General features: G+C 46.3%; 1 protein-coding gene across 1 annotated transcript; it reads left to right on the forward strand.

Annotated features, from left to right (window-relative positions):
- The first annotated feature begins 379 nt into the window (after window positions 1–379).
- fgfr4 (fibroblast growth factor receptor 4) lies at window positions 380–18,696 on the forward strand. Its single transcript, XM_080508660.1, has 21 exons — window positions 380–1,039; window positions 3,276–3,469; window positions 6,067–6,254; window positions 6,338–6,488; window positions 6,639–6,689; window positions 7,401–7,670; window positions 7,995–8,084; window positions 8,211–8,377; window positions 8,453–8,576; window positions 9,740–9,930; window positions 10,021–10,159; window positions 10,392–10,585; window positions 10,666–10,811; window positions 11,132–11,253; window positions 11,331–11,441; window positions 11,533–11,723; window positions 13,376–13,498; window positions 14,316–14,386; window positions 14,593–14,730; window positions 15,719–15,824; window positions 16,388–18,696. The coding sequence occupies exons 2-21, from the start codon at window positions 3,385–3,387 to the stop codon at window positions 16,562–16,564; spliced, it is 2,835 nt and encodes a 944-aa protein (XP_080364786.1). The 5' UTR covers window positions 380–1,039; window positions 3,276–3,384; the 3' UTR covers window positions 16,565–18,696.
- The last annotated feature ends 555 nt before the right edge of the window (window positions 18,697–19,251 follow it).

Consider the following 19,251-nt stretch of genomic DNA (forward strand, 5'->3'; position numbering starts at 1 on the left):
TTACTGCAGGAGAAGACGTTGTAAAGGGGGAGGGGGGGGGGGGGGGGGAAGTTTAATTTGAGAAATTTTAACTGCTGGTTTCATCCGCGCACGGTGGAGAGGAAGGAGGGAGGGAGGGAAGGAGGGAGGGCAGGAGAGAGAGAGAGGGAGGGAGGGAGGGAGGGAGGGAGAGAGAGGCACCGGGTATGAGGTTTTATTTGCCAGCTCTGTGGTGGATGAGGGGGGGGGGGGGGGGGGGGGGGGGCTTTTTGTGTAGGGGGTTGCAGAACTGTACCCCTCCTCTCTCTCCTCCTCCCTCCTCCCTCCTCTCTCCTCCTCCTGCTCCCCCGGCAGTTCTCCTCTCAGACCATTGTTGTTGTGACTGCGGTGCGCGGAGCGGCGGAGTGCAGTTGGACGGCTGGTGTGCGAAGGACTCAGTCGCTCCGCTCCTCGACTCAAACCCTCCGCGGTTCGACCTGAACGGACCGAGGAGACTGAGCCCCCGAGCTGAGACCTCACCAGGATCTAAACCCGCCAGCGGAGAGGAAAAGCTTGAAAAGCGCTGCGTAAAGACGCACGCACAGAGTGATCCAACACGCTGCTTATACACTGTGACCAAGACTCTGAACTACAGGGCACGTTTTTACTACCCATCTCTTGGATCGTCTTAAAACCCCTTACAGAGAGAACGAGCCTGTTTTACAGCCACTTCTTCCCCTCTGCTTGGTTTACCTTCTCTCCATGGATTTAGCGCTTTGAGCCGCAGTGGACTTTGCCCCGCGGATCACGGCTCCTTCCCCCCCCCCCGTCACCAGGAAAACCCGGCAGCTGTCGTTCATGTTTGCAAGGGGGCTGCATTTGATGGATTTATAAGCTGCATTGATTTCAGTGGGATACGGAAACAAAAAAAAAGACTAAACTGAAACCTCCTCACCGTTCACCCCCGGGAGGGCAGCGTCACTGGAGAGGATCCAAATGAGGATTTCAATATTGACCAGGATTGACCTGGACAAGGAGTGATTCCCCCCCTTTAGTGGCAGCCTTCAGAGCCGGAGGAGAGGTGGGTGAAAACAGACTGAGACAGCTGGAGATTCTTCAAGAGTTTCATTCATTTTCAGCCGAGGACTCAGTGTTAGATTACAGCAGCAGCCTCAAATCTCACCGTGCCACACTGTATTTATTCTAAAGTGCTTTCTGTCAATGACATTCATAAAAACTTATTCTAATCAACTACTTCTAATCAACTACAAGTCCAGTGAGATTTTCTCTTTTACGATGCGAATATGCGGATTTTACTCACACAGTGCACCATTTAAAGACACATAAAAGTTTAACAGGGGGAAAAAAAAGTGTTTAACTTGATTTGTTTTTCCGACGCCAAGAGCCAAACAAGCCACTTAGTAGACATTGAACCTTCCACACTCTCTTTTTGTCAGAAAAACAGACTGCAAGCGGAGTTTGAACTGAGTCGTAATACTGAGCCCTTTGAAATCACAGCGATATCTCAACATAAACATACAAAAACAGACTCATGTGATCACACATCACATTAGTTGGGGATGAACAGGGAGCACTATGTCTTTAAAAAGCAATCATTGTTTTAATGTGCTGAACGTTTTGGACTGACAGTGGCGCACACGTGTGCGAGCACAACAACGTGTGTAAATTCACGTCGGGAGTTAATAGAATCTGTTCTCACCTGGTCCCGGCGGCTCCTGCAGCCTCCCTGTGAGTTGCATGCGTTGGTTTTGACTAATATCGCACAGAGGCTGATTTATTGAGTGCGGATTTGTGTGACAGAAATGCGCCATGACGCCCGTCCCTCTGTTGTAGTCGGGGCCGAAAAAGTGGAATACAGTAGAAGTGTTTTGGCTCCAGCTGAACACGGCGGAGCGCAGCAGCCAGGCAGCGCGCCAGAGGAATTAGCAGCAGCAGGAGAAAAAAGTTTTCCAGCCCTTAATTGAGAAAGAATACGTTTCATTCAGCGGGCTGGTTCTTTAAACGGCGGTGTGTGTGTGTGTGTGTGTGTGTGTGTGTGTGTGTGTGTGTGTGTGTGTGTGTGTGTGTGTGTGTGTGTGTGTGTGTGTGTGTGTGTGTGTGTGTGTGTGTGTGAGCGCGCGCGCGCCGTGGGGCGCACGCACCGGGGTCTGGCGCCTCTGCCCAGTTGGCGCAACTTTCACTAGAAAAAAAAAAAAAAAGGCAGGGTATTATTCTTCTAGTCTGTCAAATGTTTATAGTTTGTCGTCAGACACGTTTTAATGAGACGTTTTTATGTGAAATGAACAAATATGCCTTGAAGTTGGATTTTTTTTTCTGCTTAAAACCAACGCAGGAAGCATTTGGTTGAATTGAACTTTGCTTATTAGCGTCGTTCCTCTTTATTTTAGGACTGAATTATAGTGTAGTCTTTAAAAAAATAACACAACACAAACCTGATCATTGAATCAATTAATGAATAATTACACATTATAGTGACAATACTTGGGAAAACATAGCGTAATCTCCAACTACGTCTTTACATCCAAGAGATATATGTACATTTGTTTGTGTTCTGTCATAACAATATGTGTTTATTATAATTGGGACTTAAAGAACCATACTTCTCAGATGACTCGATTTATATTTAAAAGTAATGCAAGCAATAGGTAATGAAATCACTTTATTCTGGTTTAAGTCAGAATTTGATTTATTTTAAGTTTTGTAAAGTTAGGTTATTAATTAAAAACGATTTAAAATGTGAAACTGGTGTAAAAACGTCTTTCTCCTCTTTTGACTGCACATGTGTGTGAGGAGATCAGTGTCTCCCCCCCCCTTCTGGTGTCTTATTGCGCTGTTTTGCTGTTGTTTGTTATCGATGACCATAACCTAAAGTCTCAGCTGTCAGTCGAACCTCTCCGCTGCTCCTTCAGACTCTGTAGCTTCCTGGCAGGTTTCAAGTGTTTTCCAAGTAAGGGCCCATTATCCCGGGACAGACTGAGCGCCATCCACTGACAAACAACAGGCAGCAACAGCCCCGCTCCTCATTCACGGCACAGGAGAGCCTGGACAATATAAGGCAGACAAGTGGGACAGTTTGCAGGACATCTGGTTAAGGATACAGCTGCTCGCAGTCAAAACAGGCTCTGTCTTTAAGTCTTGGACTCAACAATTGTTTGTGTTTTTGCCATCTGGTTACAAAGCGAACAGAAAAGTTTGTGTCTTTAGCTGCTCTCCCCAGCGCGCTCTCCTCACAAGAATCGAGTTTCTGATCAACAGATAACCAACCGTCTGCCGTGTGCTTGTTTTCCTCACTGCAGGGTTCAGGGTTGACTTTGTGGGTTTCTGAAGTGGCCGATGCCAGGGGCCGGAGTGTGAGGCCCGCTCCATCCTCCCTTTGAACCACAAGAGACACGTCACGGCGAGAAGATGGTGAGGGGCTGCGTGTTCTGCCTTCTCCTGCTCTGTTTGATGGACAGAGCCACGGCCCGGCCAGCCGATATCAGATCTAAAGGTGAGACGGAACCTGCTTCATGCTGTTTTGTGTGCCTTTGTTGAGGTGTGTGTGTGTGTGTGTGTGTGTGTGTGTGTGTGTGTGTGGGGGGGGTTCTGCATATAAAAGTTAGATAAGCATGTATGACTGTGGGATTACTGGTTTGTAAACAGAAAGCTTCGCTGAGGCTTCTCTTCCTCAGTGGTCAACGTGTCTGCACCTGGAGCTCGAAGGCAGTCTTGTACTCTTGTGTCGAGTTACATTACCTCCAAGTCTGCATCTGCAAGTGTTTCGACCGCTCCACTTTCTCTTCTTGGAAAGATTAATTTTCTTGGCAGCCACGAGCCCAGAGGAAGTGAAGGTGACAGGAAAAACGAGATGAGAGGCAGCGGCGGAGGCTTGGAGCGAGTGCAGGAGTCGGAAGCTCTGAGTGTTTTTGCTGCCGTAAACTACGCTACCTGATCCGTCCGAGGCCCTGAGGCTCGGAAGTGTAAATCTGCCTGGCTGCGTGCCAGCTGTAGAGGATGGGGAGGGGGTGGCAGGGGCCGCCGGTGCAATGCACCCTCCACTGTTGGTTTAAAGTTCCTTTTTAAATCATTCTTCTGGCTTACAGCATAATCAGCCCAACTGTGATTAAAACATCAAGACGTTAACCTGGTATTTCTTTCCCGAGGCTGCAGATTTAAGAAGTTTCTTTTCTGCCTCTTTTTTTATTAGAATATGTGCAGATTGATGAAAGATAAAGTGGATGGTCCCCCCCCCATCCCCACCCAGCAGCTTCAGGCACAGAAGCTGCGTCTTTTCCCGTCTTCTGTGGCCCCTGCTTTGTGCTGCGGGGCCATCAAGGCCAGCTGGGGCTTGTTGTTCAGATGACAGTGTGAAGGACGGGGATCCAAAAGAAGCCTCTTCAGTTTATTTACAAGACGAGCGAGTCAATAGTCAGACTGCGCCTGGATACAGGGGAGATGTTTGGCCTGTGTCAGCGCACAGAGATGTGTGGAGATTAATGTGATCTGCCTGAAACACACGAGAAGCGCAGTTTATTAAATAAAGTTAGAATACGAGTCCAGCTCAACAGAACCCAGGAGGTTTGATCAAACTGCATCAGGAGCCTTAGAACAAAGTCTGAGGTTTTTTTTTTGTTTGTTTGTGTGGAAGAAAAGTACTTTTAAATCTTTAAAAAAAAATAAAAATTCTATCCTATTTAAATGGAGTTGATATTTTTATTCTGCTGTTTCGTTAATGTAATGATGCTTTCAAGAGCAGATACATCAATAGGAACTGATAACGTTTGCATATTTATCCTATTTATCTGAAAAAAAATCTGCAGTGGGTTTTTTTTTGTTTTTCTTCTGGTAAAATGTTTCTGTAGTAGCAGGTTTTGCAGCAGTGTGTGTATGCAGAAGGAAGCTTCATACTTGTTTCCTGTGTTGGGCACTGCTAACATGGATGTGCACCCCCAAACCTCCACGGTTATGTAATTGTACCTGGCTGGCCGTGTAACTGTAAACCCCCCTCTTTTTTTTTACAAGCTTCAGTAATTGTGTTTGGTGGGGAGACAATCAGAAACAGTTCTGGACGATGATGAGACGCTCTGAGCCGGCCTGACAGAAAGTGGACATGTTGGCCTGCTGCTATAAATGCCCTCGTCGGGGGCGTGAGGCCTCTCCATTGTCCCGTCTGATTTCCACAGAGCGCTCTGATGCCAGCCCCGCCGCCCGGCCGGCTGACTGGCTGGCTCGCACCAGCCGAGCGGCTTGTTTGTGTTGTGTTGTGTTTTGTTTGCCCCCTCGCCTCTGGGTGACAATTCACACTCCGCCGCGAGTTCATCTCCGGGGCACGGCCCTCGTCTCTGCAAGTTCATTAGCGTGTCTGCAGTGGTCCTGGTTCGATTCAGATAAAGTGTGTGTGTCTCAGACTCTTCGATATAAATCCACTCAATACATTGATGAACATATCGCCTTTAATGTGTTTTCTTTGACCAGCCACCGCCTCGAGCCTGCCAGGTTGTAGCTGTGTATTTGTTCCTGAAAGCATTACGTGTACTCTAGGTGACTCCAAAAAAAAAAAGGGTCAGCGCTTCCCCTCCCGACAAGGGAACAGATTGCCTTTTCACGAAGCGCTCGCAGGAAGCAATCAGACAGAAAATTGCCCTGGAAAATTGCTCGTTCTGAGTGACTGAGCAGCGAGCGAGAGGTCTCCGGCCAGCGAGCACATATGCTCCAACAAGTGAGCGGGCGAGCACGTAAACAGACGAGTGACCCACTGAATGGGTGGCACTGTGGCGGACGGTGACACCATGGTGGACGGGTTATCAGGCCACTCTATCGCCGGCCCCTGGTAGCATTAAATGTCAGTGGTTGTTTAGGAACATGGTGTGCTTCTGTTGCCGAACCTTTCAGGGGTAAAGTGAAACCAGCAGGATGTGTTTTGACATTTTTTAGTCTTGTTCACTCAGGTGCAATAACACACTGACGGTTAACAAAATCCATAGTCCAATGAAAGAGCCTCATTGTGACCGTTGCAGTAATCTTTTCCAGGATGTTTATGATCAGCAACATCGTTTTTGTTTTTTTCCTGTCGATATTCATGGCTGTTGTTTCTGTTTTGTCCTCCAGATCTTCGGGTTTCCAGGCCACTGATCGTCCCGGGATACCCAGAGAACACCACAGGCCTGCTGGGCGATCAGGTGAAGCTGGTGTGTAAAATCCACAGGCCGGCGTCTACCAAAGTGCAGTGGCTGAAGACAGAAGCCAGCGGATCGGGACGCGGCCAGGGAGGGTCGCCTCGCCTCAGGACTCTGACGGTGAGACAATATCTGAAGTTCCAAAAAAACCCAGTATTTTTAGTTTCATTACGACGTTTTCTAATCATCTTTCCTCCGTGCAGCCTCAGCAGAGCAATGGGTCCAAGTTTAACTATCTCAACCTGTCCAACGTCACCCTGGGGGACGCTGGCGAGTACATCTGCATGGCTGAGAGCGTCCACGGAGGACAGACGGTGCAGGCCATGCAGTCGGCGTGGCTCGAGGTCCTGCCTGGTGAGAAATACCTGCACTTATCCTATCGTTTATGATTACGGTCATGTCTCACTTACACGTGCCATCTGAAACTCTGAGCCACATTACACATTTGGCTCACAACAGTTATGGTGATTAAGTGTTTATAACTGTAAAATCTATCTTCTGCAGGTACTATCATTCCAAAAACGGAGGACTTGACTGCTCCTGAAATTCCAGCAGGTAACTTTAGTTGCATGTACCTTATGATCTTTGGTTACAAAACATATACGTGTTTTTAAATTATTATCTGGGGGAACATAAAAGAGCAGCTCCAGCAGCTAAAACTGGTGTAAACTGAGTGAAACACTAAAGCGAGTAGCGGCGTGGCAGTGATCCTTCCACCTTCCTGTGGTCACTTAGATCTCCAGTGAACCTTTTCCACCCCTCAGATTTAGTCTTCATCCTCTGTCACATTGCAACGTGTTCATTAGCTTCAGTCTCTCTTCCTCCTTGTTCCTTTTCTTTTCTTTGCTTTTTTTTTTTTTTTTTTTTTTTTTTTTGGAGGGGGCGAGTAAGTGAGTGAGTGAGTGAGGGAGTTTGCAGTGTTAGCTCGATCGCTCTCAGTCCCACAATAATCCACGGACGAACAAAAAGATGAAGAGGAGAAAGGAGGGAGGGGTGACCGAGTGGAGGAGGGTCGGGTCGGTCAGGCCCGCCGGTCTCCATGGCGATGGCATTGTGTTGGTGTGTATGTAAGGGATGGGAGATAATGGGGTTGTGGAGTTGAAGGTCACCGTTGAGGGAAAGACTGGTAGGAGTAGCCGTCTGGTCTGCCCTGCGAGGTAATAAAACAAAAACAAAAAAACCTCAGCAGACATAAAAAAAAGAAAAGGAAATAAAGTTGGACAACAAAAAGCTGTGGTGTGCTCACTTTGTGTCTGCTCTCACCAGATGTTCTGGAGGACCTGAGTGAAGACACCACAGAGCATCTTCTGCTGGAGCCCGGGAACATCTTGAAGCTCCGCTGTGACATGAACACGCGACCCGGCATGGCGGTGAACTGGTACAATGAGGGCGTGCGCATTCTGCCCTCCCCTCGCATCCAGATGAGGGGGGCCATCATGGAGATCACCGACGTGACGTATGAAGATTCGGGCGTTTACGTTTGTGTTCTCCGGGGATCCAAAGAGCCTGTGAGGAACTTCACGATCACAGTTGCAGGTAATGAACTGGATCAAATGTCGAAGCTTGAAATGTTGTCAGGAGAGGTGGAAGTCCTTAAAAGAAACTCTACTGTCGCATTTTTCCAATTCTGTGAAGTAAGCATTAATAAATACTAATGCATGCTTTCTGTACATAATAAAATCAGTCTGGAAATGTACATTCAATCAGTAATGGGGCCTAGTAGGAGCTTTAAAATTCTTAATATTGAATACATTTCTCATCGGTTTGGTTTGATAGAGTGACGTGGACAATCAGTCTAATGAACTTCATACTTTTAACTTCGCTTAAAAGCTTTTCTGACTCCACGTGTTGCATTCACAGACTCGTTGGGGTCGGGCGATGATGACGAGGACAACGGCCTGGAGGATTCGTCGGCTGAGATCGAGAACGACCAAGTTTATTTCTCTCGAGGTTTGTGGGGGTTTTCGGTTTCGCGTTGCGCACCTGATCGACCGCTGACACTTAAAACACGCAGGACCAGGATGTGACGCCACTGCTTTGTCTGAACATCTCCCTGGCTGTTCCTTGTCGGTCCAGGTCCTTACTGGACCCACACCCAGCGTATGGAGAAGAAGCTGTACGCCGTTCCCGCGGGCAACACGGTGAAGTTTCGCTGCCCGGCCATGGGAAGCCCCATGCCGAGCATCCGCTGGCTGAAAAATGGACGGGAATTCAGAGGAGAGCACCGAATCGGAGGCATAAAGGTGAGGATGGTTCCGGTTTGTGGTTCACTCAATAATTTGCAGGTGAATAATATTCCGTTGTGTTTCTTCCCGCAGCTGCGACACCAGCACTGGAGTCTGGTGATGGAGAGCGTCGTGCCTTCAGACAGAGGAAACTACACCTGTGTGGTGGAGAACAAATATGGCTCCATCTCTCACAGCTACGTTCTTGATGTCCTTGGTAAGTGGAATTTAATCATTTAAACGTCACTAAATGAGTAATTTTACAAAGTAAGATAATGCGTGTCATGTAGATGTGGCTCCAGACAGTATTCACACAGTAGTCACAACAACTATTGCCACAAAAAAAAAAAAAAAAAAAAAGCATCATGGCTTCAAATGAGAGCGTCCGGTCTGAGAGAGAGGGAGGGAGCGAGGGAGGAGGCGACAGGGGCGCCTGGCATCGGATGTGGACGGTCGGGCGTCCGCTCCAGTTTTCTACCCGACTTGTGACGAGAGATCGAGAAGGGTTCGGGTCCGTTTGTTCATTTGTTCGCTGTCCGTCCGCCGTGGGGTCAGGATCCGTCCCTGCTGACGCGGGGGAAAGGACTAACGAGACGGCTAACGAGATCAGAGCGCGAGAGTGAAAACAGATCAAACGGAGCTGAGGCTCAGAGGCACGCTAATGGGGCACACTTTCATCTGAAAACCACATTTTCTGGTCTTTTGCCAAAGCACAGACACAGTTTAGGTGACAGTGGCAATTGCTAGGCCATTTTAAGATTTTTGTTGTTGTTTTGATGGCAGATAAATGGCTCATAATCTGAAATATTTTGTCACAATCACCTTCTCTTGTGTTTAGTAATATAAAATGCCATAAAATAAGGTCCATGGGTCAAGAGGCTCCAATCCAGCCCAGGATCAAGCAAATTGCAAATATTGCAAATAAACCATAACTTTCTTTTTTTTTTTTTTTTTTACAAATTTCTTAAAACATGGTTTCTTAAAACCAAAAAATTGAGACAGGAGCTGAGATATCGATGGCGCTGCCATGAAAGCTATCAGACTAGCATTAGCTTCAAAGCCATGCTGTCAGAGTGAGTTTGTATAAACATCCACAATGACTTTTCACTGAATATTGGAACAGAAAGTATCATTTAAATTGGCTATCTTTGTAGATTTGAGTAATTTTTGGAAGTAATTGTTTAAGATTTTGCAAATATCTAGACTTTTACAAAACGTACACTTGGTAAAGAAAAACTTTGAAGTTCAAATTTAATGATTATCATGACGGTATTTTTGGCCGTTCCAGCCAAACTGGAGATGATAATGGGTTATGTGACCTCTGAACTGAAATGTTTTTGAGCTCTAATTGAAGTCTGGTGTTATTTCCTGTGTCGACAGAACGTTCTCCTCACAGGCCCATCCTGCAGGCCGGCCTCCCAGCCAACACCACGGCAGTGGTGGGCAGCGACGTGCAGTTCCACTGTAAGGTCTACAGCGACGCTCAGCCTCACATTCAGTGGCTCAAACACATCGAAAGGAATGGAAGTCGCTACGGCCCCGACGGGACTCCTTACGTCCAGGTGCTCAAGGTCGGTAACAAGCGCTCATCAAGACACAGCTTGTTTTGAATCTGTTCACTTCTCATATTGCCTTCCTCTATGGTGATTTGATTCGTGCAGACTGGCAGTTTAAACATGTCAGAGGTGGAGGTGCTGTATTTGTCCAAAGTGGCGATGGAGGATGCAGGGGAGTACACCTGCCTGGCCGGAAACTCCATCGGCTTTGCGCACCAGTCGGCATGGCTCACCGTTCTTTCAGGTAAACCGCACAGATCAATCAGTCCATCCATCTTCTGACCTCAGTTCACATAGAGCGAGACGCACGCTCATTTTCACCAACGATCAATTTAGACTCACTCATTCACTGTGTCTTATCAACGAGAGAGGAAATTGGGCAAACCCTATGGACACGCAGGGATAATATGCATACGCCCGTAAAGAAAGGCCCCCAAACCTGGAATCTAACCCAAGATGTTCTTCTGCTCCTGCAGAGGAGGAAGCAGCAGACGCCATGGACACAATGGAGACCAAGTACACGGACATCATCATCTATGCGTCTGGGTTCCTGGCCTTCATCATGGCCATCATCATCGTGGTGTTGTGTCGGATGCAGGTTCACCCCCGCCGGGAGCCGTTCGACGCCCTCCCTGTGCAGAAGCTTTCCAAGTTTCCTCTTCGTAGACAGGTACGGCTAAAGTCTCTCAAAGTGTCGAAAACCTCCTTTTAAATGCAACAGAATGACACTTTCTGTCTTCCCTCCTTCAGTTCTCGGTGGAGTCGAACTCCTCGGGGAAGTCCAGTGCGTCTCTGATGAGGGTGGCCCGGCTCTCCTCCAGCTGTTCGCCCATGTTGGCCGGAGTCTTGGAGTTTGAGTTGCCCTTTGACCCAGACTGGGAGTTCCCCAGAGAGAAGTAAGTCGGCCGCATTGGAGGGGGATGAAAAGGATCGACTCTCTCATTTAGAACCAGAACTAGATAGGTTTTGAAATGTGGGGTCTCAATATTGCAGAGAGGACATTTTTTCACTGAGTTTTGTTTGGCTGCTGCAATCCAGACCTATTTAAACATCACAGCTCTCACATCATGCGGGCCCCTAAAAAGGAACAAGCCCGCAGTCCATTTTTGGCTTCGTCCAACCTATGGTTTAAAAAACCAGAGCTCCAAATTATGGATTTGTACAGTTTTCTTTTGGACATACTTATTTTGACAGAGTCCCGCTCTCCTCTCTCTAGCCTAACGTTGGGCAAACCGTTGGGGGAAGGCTGCTTCGGTCAGGTGGTCAGAGCCGACGCTTACGGCATCAGCAGGGAGTGTCCTGAGCAGGCCACCACCGTGGCGGTCAAGATGCTCAAAGGTAAGAAATACACGGTCGATGCCTCCCTGGATTAGTTAGAATCCGAGGTTTTTTTTCTAAAACGTTTCTCTTTCCAGACGACGCCACGGACAAAGATCTGGCTGACCTCATATCAGAGATGGAGCTGATGAAGGTGATGGACAAACACAAGAACATCATCAACCTGCTGGGAGTCTGCACACAAGACGGTGGGTCGGAAGTGATCACAGATGCAGGGAGGCTGTTTCTCTTCTCCAATTGGGCGTGCTGAACCTTGTGTTCTTCACCCTCCCTCTCCAGGCCCGCTGTACGTGCTTGTCGAGTACGCCTCCAAAGGCAGCCTGAGGGAGTACCTGCGGGCGCGGCGACCTCCCGGCATGGACTACACCTTCGACGTGACCAAGGTGCCCGAGGAGCAGCTCACCTTCAAAGACCTGCTGTCCTGTGCCTACCAGGTGGCTCGAGGGATGGAGTACCTGGCCTCCAAGAGGGTATGTTCACTTCTAAAGAGCACTCATAAAGAGGGGGGGGGAACTAGGAGCATGTTCATGTGACAACTAATGTTTTGTTTCATCAGTCGTTTGATTACTGCAATATTAAGTTTGTTCTAGTTTGAAATTGTGCTGCAGAGACATTTTCATATATCGACAACACTGAAAGTAGAGATATAAAAACATTATGCAGGGATCCGTTTACACGACAATGGTGCTGGGAGTAATTGAAAATACAACCTTTTGAGTACGGCTTCCAAGGTGGAGCTTTTCAAAAACACTATGTCTCCATGGAAATGATGAATGTGTGAATCTCCAATATTGAAAATCCATCACATTAAGTGACATCCATCCAAACACCATCTCCAAACTGATTATTATTCTTTGTAGAAATCACAGAAAGCACACCAAGAACATGAAATAATCACTTAACTGTTATACATCAATACAAGGATGTTAAATGAAAGAAGAAATCTCTAAAATGAGAAGTTACAGAGGCTACGGCTTTGACTGGGGGAAAGTGTGAGTTCCTTCACATAACTCATTGTATTTGGGCACTTGGCCTTCAGATTGATTAGTCTGGACCAGAGTCTGGATGGCAGCGCCAGCTGTTCCTCCCATCTTTCTCTCTCTGTCCTCCTGTCTGTCTTTTTCTCCCAGGCCCCACCCCCGTGTCTCTGCTCCTTTCATTTTCCCAGCATGCATCCTGTTTGTGTGTGCTTTCTTATCAACACGTCTCTTTGTCCGCCAGCCGGCGTCTCAGGCGGGCATTCCTCCGCGGAGCGCCGCTGCAGCTTCGCTCCTGTTTACTCTTCCCCGTCCATCTGTCTGTCCCCTCGTCGCAGGGCTTTGTCCTCCTCAGCGCAGCCGTAAATCTGTTAGCAAACAGGCAGCAGGGCCATCGTCTGGGTGTAGGCATCGGGTTTCTGGCTCAACGGCCTCCTAAGAATGCAGAAGACTGAAAGTAACCCTCCATTATGGAGAGACCCGCAGACCGAGAGTGGTTCATTTCGCACGTCCCCACAAATCCCACGTCTATTTCAAATGAAAACCAAAATAAACTTAATGACATCCATTCAATGTGGGCTTTCTTTCCCCCCCTCCCATAGGGGTGTTTTTTTTCTCTCTCTCTCTCTCCTACAGGATTTCTATATAAAGACATTTTTATTTTTGTGGAGTTCACAAAAACGAGGCAGTCTGTGTTGATTTTAGCCTCACGAGTCTTTTCATTTGTGAAACATGGAAGAAAAAAAAAGCAGCAGTGAATCATTTCTGCCGCCCCCTTCCTCTGTGTTTTCATGTGTTCACTCCAAACCGCGGCCTCCAACGGACAGAGACGTGTCGTGTCTCAAGTCTAAATACAAGAGATCATTTCACTGATGTAAAACCTTGTAATTAAATTTACTATGCCCTCTTTGTACGACTTTATAGACATACTTTTGTAACGAGTGAATGTTTTTTTTTACAAAAAGAAACTCTATAATTAATCTAAAACACTGTACACCCCCTTGTTTTTTGGTGTTTTTTTTTTCACTTCTTGAATCAGAAACTATTTAAACTTTTGGATGATCTTGTAATCTGGACGTGCAGCTGTTGGCACGGGGCCGGACTTCGGTTTGTGTCTTTAATCGGCTGCTCTTCTCGCTCCGCAGTGCATCCACAGAGACCTGGCAGCCAGGAACGTTCTGGTGACGGAGGACAACGTGATGAAGATCGCAGACTTCGGCCTGGCCAGAGGAGTTCACCAGATTGACTACTACAAGAAAACCACCAACGTGAGTTCAGGAATTCAACTCATAGTTGGCAAATGTGCACCAATCCACATAAAGTTTGACTTTTTCACTAAATTGTTGACATTTGTTTGCATCCTTTGAGTGAATAATTAAAAAAGAACAGTTTTACCTCTTTATGGGGAAAGTAATCCTATTCACCAACAATTTTTCTACCGTTTTTTTTTTTTTCTTCTGAAACAGACAACGATACGTTGATGACAATCACAGAACACATGAAATAAATAGTTAGGAATCATACTGAAAGAGATGCTGCTTGAATTTCTGATAGAATTACAACCCCTGAAAAGAAGCGAGAATAGACACATTGATGGAATGTTTAGGAGCATTTGTATTAAATGTCACATGGACTTGAGACTTGGAGGACTGTGGTACCGAACAAGGATTTTTTTCAGAGATCCTCTGAGAAATAGCTTATATTCAACCATTTAAATTTGAACTCTGGATTTCTCCGCAACCTCAAGCCTAAATGAAATGTTACATAAAATATACGACTGGTTTAAAGGTTAAAATGGAAACCTGACCATCCTGGCTCATAAACATATCCGTCTCCCAGCCGGTTACCTCCTGCCTGGCTCCTCGCGCAGCTTTAATGTTCTTCAAGACAGATGTCTGATGTTTTCCTCTGAGTGGCAGCAGTGTTAATGGGACTTAATTAGAAAAGAGGGGATGAAGACAGAGAAAGGGGGAGGATCATGAGGGAGAAATAGGAGGGCAGAGAGAGAGTTTGTTTTAAAAACAGGAAATATGTACACCAGGGTTCGGCTTGTTCTTATTTTTAACCCGGATGTTTGCTGTGCAGGGACGGCTGCCGGTGAAATGGATGGCACCTGAAGCTTTGTTCGACAGAGTCTACACACACCAGAGTGACGTGTAAGTTCAAATCCTCACACGACCTTTTGATTAAACAGACGACACACCTTCTAATATCCTCCTTATAGTCATCACACACTGCTTTACACGATCACGATTGTTCACGATGATAAACTTCATTCATCCTTAACTTGTTCAGTTTTCCCCGACATCACCGTGAAAGATGTTAACCTGCAGGGAACAGTAACGTTATCCTCACGATCCAGGTGGTCGTTTGGTGTCCTGATGTGGGAGATCTTCACGCTGGGGGGTTCCCCCTACCCTGGGATCCCCGTTGAGGAACTCTTCAAGCTGCTGAAAGAAGGACATCGCATGGACAAACCCTCCAACTGCACACACGAACTGTAAGCAGGAGCCTCTGGCGTTCATTGTCTCTATATAGTGTCTTATTTAATGGCTGTTTGTGTAAAAGTTTTGTGTAAACAAGATTTCCCCAGTTGATTGGTGACGGCTTACACCAAGGGCGTCAAACATAAGGCCTGTGGGCCACAACAGGCCCACGAGATGCTTCAATCCGGCCAAAACATCAAGCACATTCTGAACATTTAAAAGAATGTTATAAACATTTTCAGCCGTATCAGTTTGTTTTTTGGGGGAAAATATTGACATTTTCATCATGTATACTCTGTGCCACAACAAAGAAAAACATTTGAAATTTAAATGTAAAGGTTATTATGTCACTATTTTACCAGTTCGGACAACTAAAGATGAAAATGGACTGAAAGTGACCCCCCTGGTTCACACCCAGGGCAGGTTTTCAGTCCATCACGGAGCTTAAACACAGAGAAATACTCACATTGCTCCAGGTATATGTCGCTAAGGTTAACTCAGGATCGATAAAAACAACAAAACATGAAATATGACTGAAATATGAATAGTGTGGTTTAAATTCTGAGAAATGTTTTAACCACACACAGTTATAGACAGTTTGCAGTTATAAATCAACCCAGCAAACATTTAGACGGTGACAGAATCCAGGAGAAAACCTATGCATCAGAAAGGGAGAACTTGGAAACTCAAAGCAGGAATCTTGGACTTCAATTTAGTGTTGTTGTTTTTCTAGCTGTTGATTAAAAAAAACCAATACAGACTCTCATCATTAACTTTTTTTAATTACTAAAAGAAATGGAATATTTTCCATTTGAATCATTAACACCGTGTTTATTTGGCTTCTCTCCACATTTATGAAAATACAGATTGTAAATCTTGCAAATTTCATTCGTTGTGGATTAGAACCGATAGAAAGCCTTGATAGTAAAACCTGACATCTGTCTTGAAGTAACAGTTATTATCGTCGTGTGTTAACATTGCTTTTGCTTCTTTTCTTTCCAGCTACACAAAGATGCGCGAGTGCTGGCACGCTGTTCCCACCCAGAGGCCGACCTTCGCCCAGCTGGTAGAGGAGCTGGACCGGGTGCTGCTCTCCATCTCTGACGAGGTGAAGATTCTCATCCTGCTGCACAGATGTCGTCAGAGCCCAGGGCTGATTGTTCAGCGTACGCACAACAAACAAAGAAATCGCATTGATCGGCTGCAGAAATCATTCAGATTCAGATTGGCATTGTATTCTGTTTACACCAAACTGTGGCATCAGTTTGGTGTTTCTCTGTCGCAAATAAGCAGAAATGTTCAGGTTGAGAAAAAAAGGCATGAAGCAAAAACCCTGAGCCAAAATCTGCATGAAGCTCATGTCAATTGTGAATAACTTTATTTACATGGCACCTTTCATATATCTCATATTGATCCATATGGACAGAAATAGAAATATTTTAAATTCACCAAAAAAACCATCAGAAATATCAATCATGTTATGCTTCTTCTTTGGGAAGTGATTCTATCCGTTTACATACACACAAAACTAATTCAGAACAGTTTAAATATAGATGTTTAGTCAGTCATTCAGATCAGGCCAAACTGCATTTTTTTTATGCTTTTTTTTTTTTTTTTACTGACACTCGTGTCCATTTGATGTAACACGTCTTCATCCTCTCCTCCTCTCAGTACTTGGACCTGTCGACGCCCTTCGAGCAGTACTCCCCCTCCTGTGAGGACACGTCCAGCTCCTGCTCCTCCGACAATGACTCAGTTTTCACCCACGATGCCTTGTCCACCGACCCCTGCCTCCTGGGCTACCAGGACGTGAGCTCTCGGATAGACCTGAAGGCCGCGCTGCGATAAGCCACACAGATTAGTGCGGAGGGGGAAAAAAATCGAAAAGGAAAAAACAAACAAACAAAAAAAAAACACTACGATGGGATCTTTCACACCTGAAGATCCGCTGCTGCATCTCTAAAGTTAAACATTGGACCTCCATCATGGCGCCACACAGAGAGCCCTTAGGTGTAGGTAGGCGTTCACACACACCCAGATTGATTCACGAATGCACAAGAAGCGCCGAGGCCGCCGGCTGCACGACACACCGCGAGAGGAGGGGAAGAAAAGGGCCAAGCAGCTCTGTGATTGTACCCACGAAGAGTCGTGACGTTGGAAAACGTCTCCAGCAAACACAGCAGAAGAGACACGAAATGCCTTAAAGTGCTTTTTTATTTGTTTGTTTCAGCCGCTCTGGTGACGGACAGTGATCTCCTACCACAAACTCAACCCAAAGCCAGGACTGAACCCTGGCTCATGAAGACATTTTATCAAAAACAAACAAACAAACAAAAAAAAAATAAAAGAAGATTTATTTTGCTATGGTAAGAAAAGAAACTGATTGTTAATTATAAATCTCTCTATATAAGATTATTTTACTTTTGTGTTGCTTATTTAAAAAAGAAAACGGTCTTAAATCTCAGGATCTCTCATGCTAAGAAGTTGCTGTAGCGGCAGCAAAGTGCCTGAACCGATGATTTCCTGTGAATATATTAGAATATTAAAATATTGTATGTACATATCAACAGCTGAAAGACGATTGCCTTTTATAAATTATTCTGAATTACGCAAAACAAAACAAAAAAATGTGGGTTATTGGAGGCAAACGAGGAGAAGGAATTGAATCAAGTGCCAAACGTGTCGCTGCCTTCACACTGTAACAACGAAGGTTTGGAGCCAGAGATATCTTTAAAAAAAAATACAAAAATCCAGCCGCTAACAGTGATTTTCACTGATTCAGTGCGCCAATGTTTGTGAGACTGAGCCTTTAAATGTGACATTGGAATGAAACCCTCCATCCAGAAGTCTTGTTGCTCATTGTTGGGAGGAAACCAGCCGATGTGTTCAAGCCCGCCAGCCTCGGGGTTATAAAATGTGTTTTTCCTCGCAGAGGCACAAAGGTTACGAGACGGACTCATTTACACATGTGAGCTTCCACGTAAACGTGCTGAGGCCACATCGCGTGGTGGAGCAGCTTTGTCAAGGACGGTGCGTCCAGGGTGGGACCGGGTCTTAAAGGGGGACCCCGGGAGGGCCCGGGCCCACTGCCACTGCTGACTGGGAGAGGAAGGCAGTGGGCGAGCGGGGGGCCAGTAAATGTGAAAGCCAGTGTGATTGATTTCAAATAGAGGAGGAGGGGGAGGGTCCATCCTTTGTCTGGCTGTAACCCTTCACCCAGCCCAATCTGCTGGCGAGGGGTCCTCAGGTCCGCAGCCCGGCTGGACAATGAAGGCTTTGCAGGCTTAATGGCTGTGACTACGGACCAGAGGGAGTTTTGGGGGGTGGCTGCGTGGGGATAGCTTGGGCTTGTGTGCAAATGAAGGGGCTGTTATTATGGTAATGTCGCCTCTTCTCTCCCAAACATCCCCTATCTTTATCCCCAAAGCCACCATCTTTTAAATTACAAATCTTGATTCAGATTCGCCGCTGCCACCGGGACCAGCTGTGTGGACAATTCCCCCTTGGGCTCAGATGCCCACTGAGCCTCAGCGGGCCTCCTCAGTCCGACCAAAGACAAAACAATTGAGACACAAACAAAATAACCATTGACAGTTGTTTGAAGCAAACCGTATGATCAGCCCTCCAGCAAATGTGAATCCGCAGAGAAACACCGACTGAAAGTCGTCTTTTCAGCCGCTAATGCAAATGGAGGGTTTAATTCCAAAAAGCTTTTGAAGCCACCGGCATTCATCCGCGTCGTGTCTTCTCTCCTCGTTCACTTGCCTTTCATGTCGTCGGTCTTGCGGTCCAATTGTCTCATGTCGCGATCCGCAAAGTGTCCAAATATACGTCTGTCTGCATCTTTACATTCCAGTTGTCCTCCCAGATACCAGTTGTAAAGCAATCACAGCGTTCTTAAACATTTCCTCAAGAGAATTATTTTAGAAATATCTAATTTATTTGTTTATTGTTTTGTTTTTATATGAAATAAAGTATAATTTAAAATAAAGCTGTTCTGTGTGTTTGTCTGTGTTAAGAATGGCACTCAAGCCTTTGGCTGAACCCGTCCGACCTCAGCTGGAGACGCTGTGGAGGTCAGCAGCTTGGTGGGCACACAGGTAGACCACGCCCATTTTGTTTAGACGAGCTCGACAAAGAGGTGCAGCCAGTCACGTTGGACTGATCGCAGTCCGTCATAGGACAAAAAGACAACCACTCACACTCCGACAAATGATGTAGAGACAGTTATTATTCCACCATGCATGGACTTATGGGAGGAACTATGGGTGGAGAAGCTACGCCGGCACAGGGAGAACATTAAGGCCTTTGTTTACATAGCTTGAAAGTGAACACACAAAACTTCCGCAGCATTTTGGGAGTTTGTTTATGAGACAACAGAGCTCTGAGGCACTGCAAACACAACTTTTTAATTAAAAACTGCTCCCAAGGTGAAACTTTTCCACGCCCACGTGGCCACGTTGGTCGCTGTGACGTAAATATCGTTAACAACCTGTGTCGAGGGTCGGTGCGAACCCCTCTACGACAGTGCCCGC

Source organism: Blennius ocellaris, assembly GCF_963422515.1.
Source record: "Blennius ocellaris genome assembly, chromosome: 14".
Taxonomy (NCBI): Eukaryota; Metazoa; Chordata; class Actinopteri; order Blenniiformes; family Blenniidae; genus Blennius; species Blennius ocellaris.